The 22,693-nt window shown below is 48.5% G+C and overlaps 1 protein-coding gene across 14 annotated transcripts in view; it reads right to left on the bottom strand.

Annotated features, from left to right (window-relative positions):
* Positions 1-4,812: 4,812 nt before the first annotated feature.
* ALDH2 (aldehyde dehydrogenase 2 family member) overlaps positions 4,813-22,693 on the bottom strand; it is a 39,370-nt gene continuing 21,489 nt past the window's right edge. For 7 of the 14 annotated variants that reach the window (XM_077955213.1, XM_077955220.1, XM_077955219.1 and 4 more), the window contains 9 exons: positions 22,471-22,582; positions 21,842-21,970; positions 20,982-21,095; positions 20,229-20,331; positions 19,585-19,769; positions 13,788-13,952; positions 11,950-12,107; positions 10,999-11,113; positions 4,813-5,251 (listed from right to left, as the gene is read on the bottom strand). In XM_077955213.1, the coding sequence (XP_077811339.1) occupies positions 5,219-5,251; positions 10,999-11,113; positions 11,950-12,107; positions 13,788-13,952; positions 19,585-19,769; positions 20,229-20,331; positions 20,982-21,095; positions 21,842-21,970; positions 22,471-22,582 (1,114 nt within the window). In that variant the 3' untranslated portion in view covers positions 4,813-5,218. Of the gene's footprint in view, positions 5,252-10,626; positions 11,114-11,949; positions 12,154-13,750; positions 13,953-19,584; positions 19,770-20,228; positions 20,332-20,981; positions 21,096-21,841; positions 21,971-22,470; positions 22,583-22,693 lie in introns of those variants that run through there. The other 7 variants (XM_077955210.1, XM_077955211.1, XM_077955214.1 and 4 more) reach the window with 4 other exon arrangements.

The raw sequence follows: 22,693 nt of genomic DNA, 5'->3' as shown, positions 1-22,693 counted from the left end.
TATGCATGGTAGTGCACGCCTATAATCCCAGCTACTCAGGAGGCTAAGCTGGGAGGATCGCTTGAGACCAGAAGTTCAAGACCAGCCTAAACAACACAGTGAGATCCCATCTCTACAAAAAATAAGCCATTAGACTCTAGGCTTATTATTATTGCCAGGTATCCTCACTGTTACTCCTGGCATGGAAGATATAGTAGGAGTCATAGATGGCTGTAGGTCAGGTGCTGTCTCACAAGTAAACCACATATCGCCAGGCATCACATCTATGCTCTCACTCTAGTATATCTATATTGTAACCCCTTCTATGTACCAAGGCAGGAGGATCACTTCAAGCCAGAAGCTGAAGACCAGCCTGAGCTACATATTGAAACCCTGACTCTCCACAAATAATTAGCTGAGTGTGGTGGCACGTGCTTGTAGTACCAGCTATTTGGGAGGCTGAGGCAGAAGAATCACCTGAGCCTAGGAGGTAGAGGCTGCAGTGAGCTATGATCGCACCACTGCACTCCAGCCTGGACGACGGAGTGAGATCCTGTCACTAAAAAAAATAAAAAATAAAAATATTTTTAAAAAGCTCTTGAGAAGACTCCAAGTATAGTTCCTGGCATGTAGTGGGTGCACAGTTAATACTTCTTCTTGGGGCCACAGGATTGGGCATCAGATTTACATTTCACTGAAACTTTCTTCACCATCTGTATCTATTTCCTTTTCAAAAATGTAAATAAAACCGATACAAATGAACAAATGTCAGCTCTGTTTTATCCTTCACAGAATAAGCCAAATGAGACTTGGAAGTGACTTCAGAGATTGTGAGGAAATGGAAGCTTAGAGGTTGTATGGTTTGCCCAAGTTCCCCTGACCAGCTCTGGGATCCTGTTTTTTTTTTCAGTTGAGGTGAAATTCACATAACATAGAATTTACTTTTTTTTTTTTTTTTGAGACAGAGTCTCTCTGTGTCACCTAGGCTGGAGTGCAGTGGCACAATCTTGGCTAACCGCAACCTCTGCCTCCCAGGTTCAAGTGATTCTCCTGCCTCAGCCTCCCAAGTAGCTGGGCATGTGCTACCAAGCCCAGCTAATTTTTTGTATTTTTTAGTAGAAATGGGGTTTCATCATGTTGGCCAGGCTGGTCTTGAACTCCTGGCCTCAGGTAGTCCACCTGCCTCAGTGTCCCAAAGTGCTGAGATTACAGGCATGAGTCACGGCACCTGGCCATTTTTTTTTTTTTGAGACAAGAGTCTCGCTCTGTCACCCAGGTGGAGTGCGGTGGTGCGATCTCGGCTCACTAGAACCTCTGCCTCCCAGGTTCAAGCAATTCTCCTGCCTCATCCTCCCGAGTAGCTGGGATTACAGGTGCCAGCCACCATGCCCAGCTAATTTTTGTATTTTGGGTAGAGATGGGGTTTAACCATGTTGGCCAGGCTAGTCTCGAACTGTTGACCTCATGGGATCCGCCCACCTTGGCCTCCCAAAGTGCTGGGATTACGGGCGTAAGCCACTGTGCCTGGCCTGAATTTACTGTTTTTAAGTGAGCAATTTGGTTGTATTTAGTAAATTCACAATGCTGTACAACCACCACCTGTATCTGGTTCCAAAACATTTTCATCACCCCAAAAAGGCACCCCACCCAATAGCAGTCACTCCCCATTGGTCCTTTCTCAGGGCCCCCAGCAATCGACCTTCTCTATATATAGATTTGCCTGTTCTGGACATTTCCTGTAAGTGAAATCATACAGTCCTTCTCCTTTTGTGTCTGGCTTCTTTCACTCAGCATCATGTTTTCAAGGTTCACCCACATCGCAACATACATCAGCACTTCCTTCCTTTTTATGGCCAAATAATATTCCATTGCATGGATATGTCACATTTTGTCTGTCCATTCATCTATTGATGGACATTTGGGTTGATTCCACCTTTGAGCTGTCATGAATAGTGCTGCTGTGAAGGTTCGTGTACAAGTTTTTGTTGGGAGTCCCTGTTTTCAATTCTTTCGAGTCTGTGATCCTGGTCTTTGATTCCCTCATTACACTGCCTGCCAAATATACAGCCAAATTGTATGCAACACTGTTGGAAGGACACTGGTGGGAGGGACTGTCCTGTTACTTCTCGGAGAAATAGCATCTTAGTTCAATGTGTGTCCCACAAGGTGGCGCCCACACTTAGGAAGCTTCTCCGGGCTGAAGGAAAAGCTCTCTGTGCCCTCTGTGCAGCCAGAAGTGGAGGCTCTACCCAGAAGCAGTGGCTTTACACCTAATACTCCTGTGATTAACGCATATCCAAATACCCAGAGAGATTAGATGGTTCATCACCTGAGAGCTTTGTTTTTACTTCAGACAGCTGCTTAAGGTTCTAATGTCACTAACAGTGCAAGGAGATTAATGTGTCTAGGATGTCAAAATCAACATGATAGACATTTCTTCATAGCTAATATTTCCTTTCTTATCCATTGGTTAAAAGAGCCAATTCTCTCACAGTTACAGTGAGTACAGCAGTCAAGAAATATTATATTTCTCTACTTTTTCCAATTCACCCCTACCAAGGGTCTTTGCAGTATTCTTTTCCTGTATTTTGTGGTTTTTTCAGAGATGGGGTCTCACTCTGGGTTGCAGTGAAGAGGCACGATCACAGCTCACTGCAGCCTCGACCTCCTGGGCTCAAGTGATCCTCCTACCTCAGCCTCCAGAGTAGCTGGGACCACAGGCACACATCACCACACCCGGCTAATTTTTGTATTTTTTTGTAGAGATGCGGTTTCACCATATTGGTCAGGCTGATCTTGAACTCATGGGCTAAAGCAAATCACCCACCTCAGCTTCCCAAAGTGCTGGGATTACAGGCATGAGCCACAGTGCCTGACCTAAAATATTCTTAAATGATGCACTCCATACACAGAAAATCTTCCTAGAAGTAATCTCATCCTATATAATGAGATGAGGGTTAAGCTTGTGATAAAGTTAGGCATAAGGAGGGTATCACCCTAAATCCTGAGTAGTTAAAGAGGAGTTTGCTGTAGTTTGGGGAGTATATTGAAAATACATAGTCAGCCGGGAACGGTGGCTCACGCTTGTAATCCCAGTACTCTGGGAGGCAGAGGTGGGTGAATTACCTGAGGTCAGGCCTTCAACACCAGCCTAGCCAACATGGCAAAATCCCGTCTCTACTAAAAATACAAAAATTAGCCAGGCATGGTGATGCATACCTATAATCCCAGCTACTCAAGAGGCTGAGGCAGGAGAATTGCTACAACCTAAGAGGCAGAGGTTGCAGTGAGCCAAGATCACGTCACTGCACTCCAGCCTGGGCGACAGACTGAGACTCAGTCTCAAAAAAAAAAAAAAAAAATACATTGTCAAGACTGTCAAATCACAGAGTGTTGTTTTACATGATGGTAGAGACTGCCGATTGCCCTCTTGAACCCAGCTTCCATTTCTTCTTTTTCTTATTTTATTTATATTTTGAGACAGAGTTTCACTCTTGTTGCCCAGGCTGGAGTGCAATGGAGCAATCCTGACTCACTGCAGCCTCCGCCTCCCAGTTTCAAGTGATTCTCCTGCCTCAGCCTCCCAAGTAGCTGGGATTACAGGCATGCGCCACCGTGCCCAGCTAGTTTTTTTTTTTTTTTTTTTGTATTTTCAGTAGAGATTGGGTTTCTCCCTGTTAGTCAGGCTGGTCTGGAACTCCCAACCTCAGGTGACCCGCCCACCTTGGCCTCCCAAAGTGCTGGAATTATAGGTGTGAGCCATTGTGTCTGGCCTCTGACAGGTATCTTGACTACAGGAAGATAGTGTTCTGGGTGGGAGACTCAAGAGGTCTGATTACTGAAGATACAGATCTCACTTAAACTGAGTAAACTGACATCTGGTTTCCAAATCAATCTATTATGAAATTGGCCAATGTCACTTTTATTTGGCCTGATCAAGTTTTTACTAAGAACTGAACTGGGCAAAGTGGCTCACGCCTGTAATCCCAACACCTTAGAAGGCTGAGGCGGGAGGATCAATTGAGTCCAGGAGTTTGAAAACAGCCTGGGCAACATAACAAAACCCCATCTCCACAAAAAATACAAACATTAGCCCAGGAAGCTGAGACAGGAGGATCTCTTGAGCCCAGGAGGTTGAGGCAGCAGTGAGCTATGATTGTGCCACTGCACTCCAGCATGGAAGACAGAGCAAGACCCTGTCTCCAAAAAAAAAAAAAAAAAATTGAGAACACTGGACATTCAGTGTCTCTTTTCTGGCTTACCTCTCCCCATCTTGGGCATCATGTTTAGGTTTTGTCTCTAGAGCACATCTCAGAGCCTGCTACGGGTAAACAGGCCAGAAGTTAAGTGCATGAAACATTCAAGCACATTCTTATTGGTGTAATTAAAATAAAAAACTAAATGCATGAAACAGAAGCTGTTTACCCACAGCGGAGGAGGAACAGAAATCATACCCAGTGTGCCATATCATTACTGCCTGCCAGTGTTTCCTTAGGCTATTTTATTATTTTTGTTGAGATGGAGTCTCACTCTGACTCCCAGTCTCGAGTGCAGTGGCACGATCTCTACTCACTGCAACCTCCATCTCCCAGGTTCAAGCAGTTTTCCTGCCTCAGCCTCCCAAGTAGCTTATAAGTGCCAGCCACCATGCCTGGCTACTTTTTGTATTTTTAGCAGAGACAGGGTTTCACTATGTTGGCCAGGATGGTCTCAAACTCCTGACCTTGAGTGATCCACCTGCCTCAGCTTCCCAAAGTGCTGGGATTACAGGGGTGAGCCACCACGCCCCACCTTCCTTTGGTTATTGAGATGAACAAAGAGTTACCTAGTAAGTTGAGAGCAGCTTGTTTTTAATGAATCTTAGCCCAGAATACAAAGCAGGGTGTAGCAGTTGCCTTGATGCTGATATAATTGTAAACAATGGCTTTTTCTTCCCCTATAAACTCAAGTTACAGGAGGCGTTTCAGAGAGAGGATAAGACATTTGAATCTATTTTTTAAAAATGCACCCTGAAAGCTAGCAGTATTGTTGTCATTTAAAAGGTTTCTCATAGACTCTTACCCTCAGCCAACCCACCATGTTTATCAATTCAAATTCTAGAACTTTCTTGACCCAAGAGATTTTGTAGGAAGAATTTCTCTTTTCAGATATTCAGCACGCAAGGATCATTTTTCTTGGTTTTGTCGCTGATCTTGCTGAACTTTCCATCAATGGCTGAGGGAGAAAGCCCACATGGTTCTTATGAGTTCTTCTGAGGCACTTTGACTGTGATCTGTAAGGGGGACAGAGAACTGTTAGATCTTCCTGTTTCCCTGTGATCTGTAGGATTCTCAGCTCGTTGCTGACTGAGAGTGAGCAGAAAGGGCTTTTCTTTTTTTTCCCCCAGGCTGGAGTGTAGGAATGCAATTACAGCTCACTACAGCCTTGACCTCCTGGCTCAAGCAATCCTCCCACCTCAGCCTCCCAAGTAGCTAGAACTACAGGCATGCATCATAACACGCAGCTAACTTTTTGTATTTTTATTAGAGGTGGGGTCTCACTATGTTGCCCAGGCTTGTCTTGAACTCCTGGGCTCAAGTGTTCCGCCTGTCTGGGCCTCCCAAAGTGCTGAGATTATAGGCGTGAGCCACCACACGTGGCCTGTAACTACGATTTTGATGAACAGTTATAGGCCAATGATGTCAGAATTTCTATTTCAAATCTGGGTCTTGCCCCTGGAGCTCCAAGCCCATCTCCCTAGATGTGTTCTCCACATCACCTCTTGGGTTTGGACAGGTACCTCAAACACAACCCTAAAGAGAACCACAGTACTTCAGTGTTCTCTATCATAGGACTGGCGTCACCACTCAACCCCTCCTTGGAAACCTGGGCGCCATCTTTGATTCCTAGTTTTGCTTTTCCTCTCCATATCCAGAGTCACCAATCCTACTCCTGGCTTCCCGTCACATATACCGTCTTTTCTCCACCTGCACTGCACCACTCCAATCCAGACCACCATCATCTTTTTCCTTGGAGCAGTCTCCTGACAGCTCCCTCATCCCCCCTCTTACCAGATGGTCCATTCTCCCTATGGCAAGCAGAGTGACGTTTCTTACATTTTTTTTTTTTTTTTTTTTTGAGATGGAGTCTCGCTCTGTTGCCCAAGCGGGAGTGCAGTGGCATGATCTCAGCTCACTGCAACCTCCGCCTCCCAGGTTCAAGCAATTCTCCTGTCTCAGCCTCCCGAGTAGGTGGGACTACAGGCACCTGCAACCAAGCTTGGCTAATTTTTCTATTTTTAGTAGAGACGGGTTTCATCTTGTTGGTCAGGCTGGTCTCGAACTCTTGACCTCAGGCAATTCACCTGCCTCGGCGTCCCAAAGTGCTGGGATTACAGGCATGAGCCACGGCACCTGGTTGCTTTCTTAAAAATTTTTTTTTTTTTTTTTTTTTTTTGAGACGGAGTCTCACTGTGTCACCCAGGCTGGACTGCAGTGGCGCGATCTTGGCTCACTGCAAGCTCCGCCTCCCGGGTTTACGCCATTCTCCTGCCTCAGCCTCCAAGTAGCTGGGACTACAGGCGCCCGCCACCACGCCCGGCTAGTTTTTTGTATTTTTAGTAGAGACGGGGTTTCACCATGTTAGCCAGGATGGTCTCGATCTCCTGACCTCGTGATCCACCCGCCTCAGCCTCCCAAAGTGCTGGGATTACAGGCTTGAGCCACCGCGCCCGGCCTTTCTTAAATTTTTAAACAACTTTCTTGAGATATGATTTATGCACAATCAAGTGTAATTGCTTTTAGAATATTTTAAGTTGTGCAATCATCATCATACTTCAATTTTAGAACATCTGTATCATCTCCAAAAGCAATCTTGCACCCATGAACAGCCACTCCCCATTCCCCATGCCCTGGACAACCAGTAATAAGTTTCTGTCTCTATAGATTAAGCAGAGCAATCTTTTAAAAATACAAATTGAGCAGGCCAGGCACAGTGATTCACACCTGTAAATCCCAGAACTTTGGGAGGCCGAGGCAGGTAGATCACTTGAGGTCAGGAGTTCAAGATCAGCCTGGCCAACATGGTGAAACCCCATCTCTACAAATACAAAAAATCAGCCAGATGTGGTGGCAGGTGCCTGTAATCCCAGCTACTCAAGTGCTGAGGCATGAGAATCCCTTGAGCCCGGGAGGCAGAAGTTGCAGTGAGCCAAGATCATGCCACTGCACTCCAGCCTGGGCAACAGAGCGAGACTCTGTCTCAGATAAAAAAAAAAAAAATTGAGCCACGTAATTCTTCTACTAAAAATGCTCCCACAGCTGAGATCAAACTCCATTATCAAAGACATCAAACCCCACATCATGGCCAACAAGGGCCTATGTATTCTGGCCCTGCTCTCTCCCTACTAACCACTACATCTTCCACCACCAGCAACTTTCCTGCAGTTCCTGGAAGAGCCGTATTTCTCACCATCACAGCTTTTCCAGAAGTCATGCTCTTTGTCTAGAACGTTATTCTCTTCCTCCCTTCACCAAATCAACTTCCACTCATCCTTCAGGTATATCAGCTTAGATACCACCCTGTCATGTGGCCATCCTGGACATCGCCTCCTTAACACTAGTCATGTGCCAAGATTTAAGAGTCTCCCTCAACTGAAGTTGGACCTTTTATCCAGTGCCATAACTCAAAGCCCAGCACAGGCTGTCCATTCACATGGCCATCTCCTGCTGCTGTGGGCTCTGCTCGGGCAGTGGATGAAGTGTACATGCTGGGAAGTGGGTAGGGCATACAGGAAACAAGACTGACTGTGAGCTGGTCTTTGTTATAGCTTTATGGTGGGGACACAGGGGCTCATTCTACTGTTTTGTTTGTTTGTTTGTTTTTTGAGACAGAGTCTTGCTCTGTTGCCCAGGCTGGAGTATAGTGGTGTGATCTCAGCTCACTGCAACCTCTGCCTCCCAGGTTCAGACAACTCTTGTCTCAGCCTCCTAAGTAGCTGGGACCACAGAAGCCTGTCACCAGTCTGGCCAATTTTTGCATTTTTAGTAGAGACGGGGTTTCACCATGTTGACCAGGCTGGTCTTGAACTCCTGACCTCAAGTGATCCACCCACCTCGGCATCCCAAAATGCTTGGGATTACAGGCATAAGCCACTGTGCCTGGTCTCATTCTACCTTTATACCTATTCTTTGCATAGATTGGAAAGTTTCCACATTAAACAAGCAAACACGTTTAGTTGATTCCAGTGAGCTATTCAGAAACACAGGGTGTGTCCTCGGCCTCTCCAGTCTCAGGCTTGGCACTGTAGCCCTGAATGAGTCCTGTTTGCCTTTTCTCACCTGCTCCACAGCTGGCAGGCTTGCCTTGAGCCTCCTCTTTTCCAATCCTGGAAAGGCCAGCTCAACCCATTTACCTCTTCCTTAAACATCACTTGTGCTTATGTTTTCTGGTTAAACTATAATTAGTATTCACGGTAGGTAGAAACTCATTTTCACTTTAGTGTATTTCCCTGTTTTTTTTTTTTTTTTAGACAGAGTCTTGCTCTGTCACCCAGGCTGGAGTGCAGTGGCATGATCTTGGCTCACTGCAAGCTCCACCCCCCAGGTTCATGCCATTCTCCCGCCTTAGCCTCCAGAGTAGCCGGGACTACAGGCTCCCACCACCACACCCGGCTAATTTTGTTTTTGTGTTTTTAATAGAGACGAGGTTTCACCATGTTAGCCAGGATGGTCTCAATCTCCTGACCTCGTGATCTGCCCGCCTCAGCCTCCCAAAGTACTGGGATTACAGGTGTGAGCCACTGCGCCCGGCCTGTTTTGTTTTTTTTGAGTCTCCCTCTGTTGCCAGGCTGGAGTGCAGTGGTGCAATCTTGGCTCACTGCAACCTCCGCCTCCCGGGTTCAAGCGATTCTCCTGCCTCAGCCTCCCAAGTAGCTGGGACTATAGGCGCGCACCGCCATGCCCAGCTAATTTTTGTATTTTTAGTAGAGACAGGGTTTCACCATGTTGGCCAGGATGGTCTCGATCTCTTGACATCGTGATCCACCCACCTCGGCCTTCCAAAGTGCTTGGATTATAGGTGTAAGCCACTGCGCCTGGCCATTTTGTTTTTAATAAGATGGTGTCTCGCTACATTGCCAAATTAGTCTCTTATGAAATTGGCAAACACGACTCTTTAATTTGGCCTGTCCAAGTTTTTCGACTTACAAAACTGAGAGCCAGGCTGGGTGTGGTAGCTCACGCCTATAATCCCAGCACTTTGGGACCAAGGCAGGAGAATCACTTGACCCCAGGAGATTGAGACCAGCCTGGGTAACATAGTGAGACCCCATCTCTACAAGAAATAAAAAAATTAGTCGGGAATGGTGATGTGCACCTGTAGTCCCAGCTACTTGGGAGACTGAGATGCGAGGATCACTTCAGCCCAGGAGGTGGAGGCTGCAGTGAGCTGTGATGGCACCAGTGCACTCCAGCCTGGTGATTTCAATCCTGGAAAGCCTTCTCAACCCATTTTCCAGGCTGGCTTCAAACTTGTGGCTCAAGCGATCCTCCCACCTCGGCCTCCCAAGTAGCTGGAACTAAAGGCATGCACCACCACACTCCACTTTTTCCTGTCTTTTTTTATATTTATAAGTAAATGTATCTGAGTATCTATGTACATATATTCCAAAAATTCGCTTATATTGAATATATGTTAGTTTGTATACTGTTTTTACTTTAAAGGCTAAGCATTTTCCATATCAAATATTCTACAAAAACATCTGTAACAGATACCTGTTACTCCTTGAACGGGGTGTTCCATAATTTATTGGGCATTAAGGTTACATCTGATTTTCCCTTCTTAGAGATAAAGCAGTGAAGAACATTTATGGAAGGAACGCTTTCTTTTATTTCTGATGAGTCCTTCAGGCTATATTCCAATCATTGAAGTTGCAAATCAAAGGAGATGGGTATGGTTATGGGCCTTGATATCTCATGCCTAATAGCTTATTTTTTTATTATTTTAAAATATTTTTATTACTGTGGGAATTGCTCCATTCCAACCTAATAGCTCTCTCTCTCTTTTTTTTGAGATGGGGTCTTGCTCTGTTACCCAGGCTGGAGTGTAATGGCACAATCTTGGCTTACTGCAACCTCCGCCTCCTGGGTTCAAATGATTCTCCTGCCTCAGCCTCCCGAGTAGCTGGGATTACAGGTGCACACCACCACGTCTGGCTAATTTTTGTATTTTTAGTAGAGACGAGGTTTCACCATGTTGGTCAGGCTGGTCTTGAACTCCTGACCTCGTGATCCACCCACACTGGCCTCCCAAAGTGCTGGGATTACAGGTGTGAGCCACGGGCGCCTGGCCAGCTGATTCTTTTTTTTTTGAGACGGAGTCTCGCTCTGTCACCCAGGCTGGAGTGCGGTGGCCGGATCTCAGCTCACTGCAAGCTCCGCCTCCCAGGTTCACGCCATTCTCCTGCCTCAGCCTCCCGAGTAGCTGGGACTATAGGCGCCCGCCACCTCGCCCGGCTAGTTTTTTGTATTTTTTAGTAGAGACGGGGTTTCACCGTGTTAGCCAGGATGGTCTCGATCTCCTGACCTCGTGATCCGCCCGTCTCGGCCTCCCAAAGTGCTGGGATTACAGGCGTGAGCCACCGCGCCCGGCCTGATTCTTACTATAAGCTTTTCCTCTTGGCTCCAGCCCCTGAGGTCTCTCCCTCTTCTCAGGCTCTACAGGCCTTGGCATATAACGAAGCCCAGCAAATGACCGCATAGGTCTGGCTGGGGCACGTCCCTCGGTATTTCTCATGGGACAGAGCAGAGGCTGGGTCTTTACCCTCTCTTGTCACTTCTCAGGCTTAAAATGGGAAATTAGTAGGAAACGCTGATGGCCTCAAGCATGAGGGAAAGGCCAAAAGGTGGCCTGCCCAGCAGACCCTAAACCCCTGGCAGGCCCTGAGATTCCAACAGACCCCAATCCTCCAGCAGGCTCCGAGCCACCAGCAGACCCTGAACCCCCAACAGGCCCTGAGCCCCCAGCAGGTCCCACACTCACAGTTTTCACTTCAGTGTATGCCTGCAGGCCGTACTCGCCCAGCTCCCGGCCACTGCCCGACATCTTGTAGCCGCCAAAGGGTGACTGGGCTCCAAACACATCATAGCAGTTGACCCTGTAATTTGAAATGAGATTGCAGAAGTCACTCTTGGGGGTTATGGGTTACACTCCCAGGATCCCCTGTATTGCCCCAAAGTCTGTATTTTATTTTTAACTTAAAAAAAAATTTTTTTTTTGAAATGTAATCTTTCTCTGTTACCCAGGCTGGAGTTGCCATGGCATGATCTCGGCTCGTTGCAACCTCCACATCTGGGAGGTATATATAAATATTTATATATTTAAAAAATATATTTTTTTATATTTATTATGCCCAGCCCGGGCAACGTGGCAAGATCTCATCTCTACGAAAAAAATTGTTTTTAATTGGCCAGGTGTGGTGGTACAGACCTGTGGTCCCAGCCACTCAGGAGGCAGAGGTGGGAGGATTGCTTGAGCCCAGGAGTTCAAGGCTGCAGTGAGCTATAATCGCACCCCACAGCACTTCAGCCTGGGTGGAGTATTTTTTTCTGTCTCAAAAAATAAAACTAAAAATAAATAAAATAGTAAATATATAGCCATCCTAGTGGGGCTAAGTGTGAAGCGGGGGCTAAGTTTTTAGGATCAGTGTCACAATCACGGGTCCCTCTGCTCTGGTCTCCTGCCCTGAGGCAGCTGGGGAGGAGGCCCACCACCCAGCTGCCTGTCAAGGACAGGTGCAGGGCGTTTGCACCACAGAGAAGCTTGATCCCTCGGAGGTGAGGTAGCAGGACCTCTCAAATCAACATCACACCCTGACCCAGGAGAAACTGAGCCCAGCTCCCCAAATTCCAGGATGCTGACCACTGGATTCCAGAAGGCCCTGGCTTTGAGGAATCTCTGTTGGGTTGTGAGGGGCTGCTGGAAGGCTCTTACCACACGGTGCCCGCCTGGAGGGCCTGGGACAGGTAATTGGCCTTGTCCAAATCCTTTGTGAAGACAGCTGCGGCCAGCCCGTACGTGGAATTGTTGGCTCTCCCAACAACTTCCTCTATGGTCTTGAACTTCAGGATCTGCATCACTGGCCCGAAGATCTGGAGGGACAGAGCAGAGTAGGGGGTTTCAGCAACACAGAGGCACCTGCCATCGAGCTCTCGCAGAGCAGAACAGATGATTCCAGATTGGGGGATGAGCCCCCAGCCATGCTCTAACAGTTCCAGGGGAAGACAACAGTCATCAAGCTCAGCAGAACACACAGGGAATGGAGCTAACAGGGGCCAACTTCCTCCTGTGGTCCCCGGGCTTTACATACAGTTTCCCATTTCTAAACAATTCTGCCAGGTATGTTATTCACACGTGACATGTAGATTTAGTGTGAAAGAATTTAAGTCAGCTGGGCACTGTGGCTCATGCCTGTAATCCCAGCACTTTGGGAGGCCAAGGTGGGAGAACTGCTTGAGTCTAGGAGTTTGAGTCCAGCCTGTCAAACACAGTGAGACCTTGTATTTACTAAAAAAAAAAAAAAAAAAAAAGAAATTCTGACTGGGTACGATGGCTCACACCTGTAATCCCAGCATTTTGGGAGGTTGAGGCAGGTGAATCACCTGAGGTCAGGAGTTCGAGACCAGCCTGGCCAACATGGTGAAACCCTGTCTCTACTAAAAATAAGAAAAATTAGCTGGGTGTGGTGGTGCGTGCCTGTAATCCCAGCTATTAGTAGGGGCTGAGGCAGGAGAATCGCTTGAACCCGGGAGGCAGAGGTTGCAGTGAGCCGAGATCGTGCCACAGCACTCCAGCCTGGCGACAGAGTGAGACTCTATCTCAAAAAAAGAAAAGAAAAAATAAGCCGGGTGTGATGGCTCACACCTGTAATCCCAGCACTTTGGGAGGCCAAGGCAGGCAGATCACGAAGTCAGGAGTTTGAGACCAGCCTGATCAACATGGTGAAACCCCGTCTCTACTAAAAATACAAACATTAGCCAGGCGTGGCTAAAATTGGAGACAGAGTCCTGCTCTGTCACCCAGGCTGGAGAGCAGTGGCATGATCTCAGCTCACTGCAACCTCAGCCTCCCGGGTTCAAGTGATTCTCCTGCCTCAGCCTCCAGAGTAGCTGGGATCACAGGCAAGTGCCACCACACTGGGCTAATTTTTTCTTACTTTTAATAGAGACAGGGTTTCGCCATGTTGGCCAGGCTGGTCTCGAACTTTTGACCTCATGTGATCCACCCGCCTCGGCTTCCCAAAGTGTTGGGATTACAGGCATGGGCCACTGCACCCAGCCTCTACTAAAAATTTTTTTAAAAATTAGCCAGGGATGGTGGTGAGCACCTGTAGTCCCAGCTACTCAGGAGGCTGAGGTGGGAGGATCACTTGAGCCCAGGAGTTCAAGGCTGTAAGGAGCCATGATTATGCCACTGCACTCCAGCCTGGGCAACAGAGCAAGACTCTGACTGAAAAAAAAGAAAAACAAAAGGTCATGGGAAGGAGCAGGCAACGTCATTCCTAGACTCTTGGCTCTGAGGGCCACGACACGAAGGCCTGCAGGCCATGCTAAGGAATGCAGACGATCTCCCAGACAGAGGGTACAAGCTGAAGAGGAGCGACAAGATCAGATACATACTATGAATAACTTGTTATGGGCACTGGTTCTGGGCATTAACTCCAGATCTGGCCCCAAGCCAGCAGATGGGTGACAGTGGCAGGATGCCAGGCTGAACTGTTTACCTCATCTCCCACCAAAAACGTTCCCAGAACACCGGCCCCAGGTGCTCACCTCCTCCTTGGCGATGGTCATGCCATCCTGCACATCTCCAAACACGGTGGGCTGGATGAAGTAACCACGGTCAGCAGCAATGCCCCCACCACACAGCAGCTTCGCCCCCTCTTGTTTCCCAGTGTTGATGTAGCCGAGGATCTTCTTAAACTGAGTTTCATCCACCTGTGGGAGAAGGAACCCAGAGTTATGGAGGCATCAGATTCAGACCTCTCCTAGGCTTCAGGCTTGGAATTATGCAGGCAACAAGACAACTGGGAAACGGACCAAGGTCATGAGTAAGCAAGATCAGAAGAGGAAACACACAGGGCCAATAGCAGAAAACACCAAAAAGGCCCAACTTCCTCAGCGTATCAGAGAAAAGGACATCAAATCAATTTTTACTTTTCAACTGTAGGATTACCAAAAAGTTTAGGAAGAAAATACACTGATAGCAAGAGACTGTTACATACACTGTTAGAAGGATGACAGGCTGGTACAGCCTTTAGAGCAAGTGGTTTATTAATATTGCTCAAAAATTATATGCTCAGACCCTTTGGCCCAGCTATTTAACTTCTAGGAATTTATTCTACATATGCACAAAGAGAAATGAACAAGGATATTCACTAGGGAGTATCTTTTTTTTTTTGTATTTTTGTTTTTGAAATGGGGTCTCACTCTGTCACCCAGGCTAGAGTGCAGTGGTGTGATCTCTGCTCACTGCAACCTATGCCTCCCATGCTCAAACGATCCTCCCACCTCAGCCTCCCGAGTTAGCTGGGACTATAGGCATGCACCACTATGCTGGGCTAATTTTTGTATTTTTAGTAGAGACAGGGTTTCCCTTGTTGCCCAGGCTGGGGAGCATTTTGTAAAGGCGAAAGATGGAAGCAATTCTAAGTATAAATCAGTAGAGGAGTTGGTTAAAATTATTACGGTGCATCCGATATATTCTATTGTCACTAATAGATCTGAGAACTAACTGACACAGAAAGATGGCCCAAGATATTCCGTAAAAAGAAGGAAAGCTTGGGCCAGGTGCAGTGGCTCATGCCTGTAATCCCAGCACTTTGGGAGGCCAAGGCAGGTGGATCATGAGGTCAGGAGTTCGAGACTGGCCTGGCCAACACAGTGAAACCTCATCTCTACTAAAAATACAAAAATTAGCTGGGCATGGTGGCACGTGCCTGTAGTCCCAGCTACTCGGGAGGCTGAGGCAGAAGAATCGCTTGAACCGGGGAGGTGGAGGTTGCAGTGAGCTGAGATCGCACTATTGCCCTCCAGCTTGGGCAACAGAGTGAGACCTCGTCTCAAGAAAAAAAAAAAAAGAAGGAAAGCTTGTAGAATATGCACTATATACTTCTTTATAGGGTAGGGGGAAGGGTGACAGGGTCTCACTCCATTGCCCAGTCTGAAGAGCACTGGCAAAATCACGGCTCACTGCAACTTCAACCTCCCTGGGTTCAGGTGATCTTCTCACCTCAGTCTGCCTAGTAGCTGGGACTACAGGTGTGTACCACCACACCTGGGTAATATTTATATTTTTAGTAGAGATGGGGTTTTGTTATGTGGCCCAGGCTAGTCTCGAACTCTTGGGCTCAAGTAATTGGCTCACCTTGGCCTCCCTCCCAAGTGTTAGGATTACAGGGGTAAGCCACTACACCCAGCCTATTTTTAAAAAAATAAACATACAACAACATAACTGTGTGTTCATGTGTGGTTACCAATGGAGAATAAAAGAAATGCAACAGAGTCTTATTTTTTACATTAAACACCTTTTTTTTTAAAAGAGTCAGGGTCTCACTCTGCCGTTGAGGCAGCAGTGCAGTGGTGTGATCACTGCTCACTGCAGCCTTGACCTCCTGGGCTCCCACCTCAGCCTCCCAAGGAGCTGAGAGTATAGGCACGCATCACTACATCTGGCTAATTTTTTTTGCTTTTTTAAAAAAGAACAAAATTTATTTATTTTTTGAGACAGAGTCTCACTCTGTCGCCCAGACTGGAGCGCAGTGGCGCCATTTTGGCTCACCACAACCTCCGCCTCCCAGGTTCAAGTGATTCTCCTGCCTCAGCCTCCCGAGTAGCTGGGATTATAGGCGCCCGCCACCATGCCCGAATAATTTTTGTATTTTTAGTAAAGATGAGTTTTCACCATGTTGGCCAGGCTGGTCATGATTTGTTTTTTGTTTTTTTTGTTTTTTTTTTTAAGTAGAGACGAGGTCTTGCTGTAGTGCCCAGGTTGATCTTGAAATCCTGGGCTCAAGAGATTCTCCTGCCTCAGCCTCCCAGTGGTGGGATTACAGATGTGAGCTGCCACACATAGCCTACACACTTTCTCATTAAATTTATTAATGCAAGTTTATATTACCTTAATAATTAGCCACAAAGAGAAATGAGACAAAAAGAAACGTTAGAATGGGCGCAGTGGCTCATGCCTGTAATCTCAGCACTTTGGGAGGCTGAGGCGGGCGGATCACGAGGTCAGGAATTTGAGACCAGCCTGGCCAACATGGTGAAACCCCGCCTCTACTAAAGATACAAAAAGATTAGCCACGGATGGTGGTGGGCACCTGTAATCTCAGCTACTTGGGAGGTTGAGGCAGGAGAATCACTTGAACCTGGGAGGCAGAGGTTGCAGTGAGCCAAGATCGCGCCACTGCACTCCAGCCTGGAGACAGAGCGAGACTCTGTCTCAAAAAAAAAAAAAAGAAAAGAAAAGAAAAGAAATGTTAGGACAGGTGCAGTGGCTCACACCTGCAATTTTAGCACTTTGGGAGGCTGAGGTAGGTGGATCACCTGAGGTCAGGAGTTCAAGACCAGCCTGACCATCTTGATGAAACCCCGTCTCTACTAAAAATACAGAAATCAGCAGGGCGTGATGGCATGCACCTGTAGTCCCACCTGCACAGGAGGCTGAGACAGGAGAATTGCTTGAACACACGAGGCGGAGGTTGTAGTGAGCCGAGATGGTGCCACTGCACTCCAGCCTGGGTGACAGAGTGAGACTGTCTCAAAAGAAAGAAAGAAATGTTAGTGTTCCTAGCTGCACTATTCACAGTAACCAAAAGGTGGAAACAACCAAGTGTCTGTCAGCAGATGAATGGAAAAATCAAAATGTGGTCTATCCACACAACGGAATATAACTTGGCCTTTTATGTTCTGTTACATTCTTGTTACAACATGGATGAACCTTGAAAACATGCTACATGGAAGAAGCCAGACACAAAGAACCATGTAGTGTAGGATTCCATGTGTATAAAACGTCCACAATAGATTAATCTATAGGCAGAACATAGATTGGTGGTTACCTGGGCCTGGTGGGGGGAGGAATGGGGAGTGACTGCTAATGGGTACAGGATATTTTGGGGAAGTGACGACAATATTGTAGAATTAGTGGTGATAGTTGCATAATGTTGTAAATATACTAAAAATCACTGAATCATACACTAAAATGGTACATTTCACACTACATGAATTATATCTCAATAAAGCTATGAAAGATAGAGATGTTAGAGGCCAGGCACGGTGGCTCACACCTGCAATCCCAGGACTTTGGGAGGCTGAGGTGGGAGGATCGCTTGAGCCCAGCAATTCAAGATCAGCCTCGGTAACATAGCAAGACCTCGTCTCTACAAAAAATATGAATATCAGCCAGGTGTCGTGACGTGTGCCTGTAGTCCCAGCTACTTGGGAGGCTGAAGCAGGAGGATCACTTGAGGCCAGGAGGTTGAGGCTGCGGTGAGCCATGATCACACCACTGCATGCCAGCCTGGGCAACAGAACAAGACCCTGTCTCGGCCGGGCGCGGTGGCTCAAGCCTGTAATCCCAGCACTTTGGGAGGCCGAGATGGGCGGATCATGAGGTCAGGAGATCGAGACCATCCTGGCTAACACAATGAAACCCCGTCTCCACTAAAAATACAAAAAAATTAGCCGGGCGTGGTGGCGGCGCCTGTAGTCCCAGCTACTCGGGAGGCTGAGGCAGGAGAATGGCGGGAACCCGGGAGGCGGAGCTTGCAGTGAGCCGAGATCGCGCCACTGCACTCCAGCCTGGGCGACAGAGCGAGACTCCGCCTCAAAAAAAAAAAAAAAAAAAAAAGACCCTGTCTCTAAAAAAAAAAATCACAGAGGGGAATGTTGGGCACATAACCCTGTCCCATGGCAAGGCCAGTCCATCCTCAGACATGAGGAACCATGTGCAATGAGGAACCAGAAATGCAAATTGCTAAAAGAAAAAAGCCAGTCTGAGAAGGCTGCCTACTGTATGATTCGTGTAAGACAATCTGGAAAAGGCAAAACTAGAGAGACAATAAAAGGATCGGCCAGGCACAATGGCTCATGCCTGTAATCCCAGCACTTTGGGAGGCCGAGGTGGGTGGATCACAAGGTCAGGAGATTGAGACCATCCTGGCCAACACAGTGAAACCCCGTCTCTACTAAAAATACAAAAATTACCTGGGCAAGGTGGCATGCACCTGTAAGTCCCAGCTACTCAGGAGGCTGGGGCAGGAGAATCACTTGAACCCAGGAGGTAGAGGTTGCAGTGAGCTGAGATCTCGCCACTGTACTCCAGCCTGGTGACAGAGCGAGACTCTGTTTCAAAAATAAAATAAAATAAAATTTAAAAAAATCAGTGGTTGCCTGCCAGGGCTCAGGGGAGGAAGAGAGGGAATAGGTGGAGGACAGTAGGTTTCAGGGCACAAATCTATTTGTATGATACTAGCATGATGGTATTATACATATTATGATACATTTGTCTAGGCCCATAGTAAGTACAACACAAAAAAATGACCCCAAGGCTGGGAGCCTGAGGGCAGATTGCCTGAGGTCAGGAGTTCGAGACCAGCCTGGGCAATGGTGAAACCCTGTCTCTACTAAAATACAAAAAATTAGCCAGGCGTGGTGGTGCGCACCTGTAGTCCCAGCTACTCAGGAGGCTGAGGCACAAGAATTGCTTGAACCCAGGAGGCATGAGCCAAGATCGCGCCACTGCACTGTAGCCTAGGCGACAGAACAAGACTCGGTCTCCGAAAAAAAAGAAAAAAAAGTGACCCCGAATGTACTCTACAGACTTAAGTTAATAATAAAGTACCAGTATTGGCTCATTGGTACTAACAGATGAACCACGCTCGTGCAGGACGTGAATAAAGGGGAAACTGGGGGACCAGAGAGGTGCAAAGGAACATGTGGGCACCCTTGTATGTTCAGCTCAATTTTGCTGTAAACCTACAACTGCTCAAAAGTAAAATCCAGGCCAGGCGTGGTGGTTCTTGAGCCTGCTTGAGCTCAGGAGTTCAAGGCTGAGGTGAGGTATGATTGCACCACTACACTCTAGCCTGGGCAACAAAGAGAGACCTTGTCTCTAAAATATAAATAGGTAAATCAATAAATAAATAAAATCAAACAGCTCAAAACATGAAGTGAAATAAGGTCCCTACACTAGTCATATCATGACTCTCAGACACCAAGGTTTGCAGGGCTGTGTATCTTCTGGTGGATACATTTCTACTGATGACCAAGGTCTTGGAAACACACACTCCCTTTTGCAGACACTCCTGGTATTTGTTACATATATGCAATTTACAAAGTGCTTCCCAGGATTAATTTCCACATCATAGCCACCCCATGAATGAGGCAGGGCAGGGCTTGGGATGGGGAAATGAAGGCTGAGGGAGGGAACACAGCTTCCCAAGGGCACACAGCTGCTGTGTGGCAGAGCTGAGACCTGAACCCAGTCCCAACCAATCTGAACCTGATGCCCTCTCTGCTTCTCATGCTGGCTCTGGACACCCAGACCCTGCTGCACTGCCTGGCTCACCTGCGGCCCCTGCTCGGTCTTGCTGTCAAAGGGGTTCCCGACCACCCGAGACTTGGCCCGGGCAACGCTCCGCTCCACAAACTCGTCATAGATGTCCTCCTGCACGAAGGTCCGGGAGCCAGCACAGCAGCATTGGCCCTGGTTGAAGAACAGGGCGAAGTGGGCCTGCTCCACGGCCCAGTCCACTGCAGGAAGTGGTCAGGGGACAGAAAGGTGACAGTGAGAAGAGGAGGAGGACCCTGGCCCCTGTGGCCGCCTGCCCAACGAAGCCTGTTCCCACCACTGTCAGGAATGATGCCTGCTGAGTGCCAGAGACAGACAGAGGGAGAAGAGGGGCGATCTGGGAGCCCACTGCCCACCAGGACAAAGGGCGTGATGGCGGCGAGTGGATGAGTCAGATAGCAGGGGCGTGGCCTAGCCTGATGCTGCAGGGAGCAGCCAGGGAGAGGCTGGGGACAGGCCAAGGCCAGGCCACGCGGGCCTTGCGCTGGCGTCTTATCCCGAGGCCGCTGGCATCTTATCCTGAGGCCCGAGGGACAGCAACCAACACCACTGGGCAGTGGGGGCGACAGGATCAGCTGGACCCACAACACAGGCGGCCAGGGCTGCGTTTAAGGCCAGGCCTCCTCCAGCTGGAAACTCACTGTCGGCATCTGACATGATGATGTTGGGGCTCTTTCCCCCCAGCTCCAAGGTCACTCTCTTGAGATTGCTGCTCCCGGCAGCAACCTGGATGAGGCGGCCAGTCTGTGGGGACAGAGAGACAGGAACGAGCTCTCAGTGCAGGGAGAAAGAGCCCAGTACTCTGTACACACAGAACAGAGGTCCCCACGGCTTGAGCGAGCAACTGGACCAAGAGAGACCTAGAGAATTTCACCAAATAGACATTCACTTTTTTTTTTCTTTTGGACAGGGTCTCGCTCTGTCACCCAGGCTGGAGTGCAGTGGCGTGATCTCAGCTCACTGCAGCCTCGACCAACCCTCCTGCCTTGGCCTTCCGAGTAGCTGGAGCCACACGCACACACCACCACACGAGGCTAATTTTTAACCACAATGGCAGTCCTGGTCAAGGAGTCTGACCTAGCCAAGGTGCTTTGATTTGGGGCAAGCGGTCAGCTCTGCGCTATGTGGAGCCTGGCCAGGCCTGGCCTCCTTAGTCCACATGGGACACCGGCCCCTCCCAAGGGCAGCTAGTGTGGCAACCAGACCACAAAGGGCTCAACCCTGCCCACCCCTCCTGGTACCTACAGGGTCCTCTCCTGAGCTCTGCACAGGCAAGTCCTGGAGGAAGAGGCCTCCACTTGACACCCAGGAGCTCACCTTGAGCATGTTGTCCACTGAGGACAGGGGGAGCTTGGGCCAAGGAGGTTGCAAACTTGAGGTCAGGGTCACCTTACCTCGGTGGAGCCTGTGAATGCCACTTTGTCCACATCCTCATGGGAGGCGATGGCAGCCCCGGCTGTGGGGCCAAATCCAGGAACAATGTTGACCACACCAGGGGGAAAGCCGGCCTGTGAGCAAACAGCCAGGGGACATTGGGAGTCACCCTCCTGTTCCAAAAGGCTCGGCCAGGGGAAGACACATCCTTTCTCAGAGAGGGTGGGACAGTCTGCCAAGGGACACACATGGGCAGAAGCTAGTTTTATGGGGCACTACATGGGAATTCTAAATGGGACGGAGAAGGAGCCTGTTCGCTGGGGTTCCCTGTGTCTTTGCCCCTCCCCTGACAGCATTCACTTAGAACAATAGTGGGTTTTTGCTTGTTTTTTGAGACAGAGTCTCTCTCTGGCACCCAGGCTGGAGTGCAGTGGTGTGATCACAGCTCACTGCAGCCTCAAACTCCTGGGCTCAAGTGATCCTCCTGCCTTAACCTCCCAAGTAGTTGGGACTACAGGTGCATGCTACCACACCCAGCTGATTTTTAATTTTTTGTAGAGACTGGGTCTTGCTATGTTGCCCAGGCTGGTCTCAAACTCCTGGGCTCAAGCAATCCTCTGCCTTGGCCTCCCAAAGTGCTGGGATTACAAGTGTGAGCCACCAAGCCTGGCCTGGAGCAATATTTTTAATTCTTCAAAGGGGATCTTGAGTGAAGTCCAATGTGGAAAAGAGGTAAGAGGGAGCCACTCTGGTTCACATGATGATGAGGGCTCCAAAAACACACCTCCCTGTTTAGGGACCCCTGAGACCCTCCTCAGAACTCTTTAGAACAAGCCTCAACAAGGGCATTTAGAGGTTAAGACCGGGACAAGCCACGTACCTCCTTGATCAGGTTGGCCACATAGAGGGCAGTGAGGGGTGTCTGCTCAGCTACCTTCATCACAACCACGTTTCCAGTCGCCAAGGCTGGGCCCAGCTTCCATGCTTGCATCAGGAGCGGGAAATTCCACTGCAACAAACAGCAGCAGCCCTCGAAATCCAAGCTTCCTCAGAACTACACTGGGTAGCGGAAAGTGGCACCCCCAGAGGACAGAAGCAGCGCTGAGTTCTCTGCACCCTGTGTATCCTCCCCTAACTCCGTCCATCGTGGTTTTAAGATGGATGGACAAGGCAGGTGGTGCATGAGGATGAAAGAGACTCATACTTATTTGTGCTTTTACATCCATGACACCATGCTAAGCCCTAATTACCTCCCTAAGACAGGCACTATGTTCATTTCCACTTTTCAGATGGGGAAACTGAGGCTTGGGGGATAAGTGACTTGCCCAAGGTTACAGAATTCACGAGTGGCAGGGCTCAGACTCAAACCGGATTGGCTTTGTCAGAGCCCATCTTCTTACCTGCCACCCAGGCTGCCTTCCAACGCCACCCCCAGAACCTCTGCAAAGAGCCTGGAAGACTGCCAAATCTCAGGGCACCCTGAAGAAACTCCAGGGAGGCTGGACTCACCGGAATGATCTGCCCGCACACCCCCACAGGTTCATGGCGGGTGTAGCTGAAGAAGTCTCCGTCAATGGGAATGGTTTTCCCGTGGTACTTATCAGCCCAGCCGGCATAATACCTTTAAAAAAAGAAACATTCAAGATCTAATCAATGATTGTCAGGGATCCCTGCAAACCCTGGCAGAAAGAGAAGACTCAAACTGGTCCAGCTGAGTCTTTCTGATAACTGC

This window comes from Macaca mulatta, chromosome 11 (assembly GCF_049350105.2).
Source record: "Macaca mulatta isolate MMU2019108-1 chromosome 11, T2T-MMU8v2.0, whole genome shotgun sequence".
NCBI classification, from domain to species: Eukaryota; Metazoa; Chordata; class Mammalia; order Primates; family Cercopithecidae; genus Macaca; species Macaca mulatta.
Note: the sequence above shows the minus strand (reverse complement) of the source record. Positions and strands in the feature narration are given on the sequence as shown.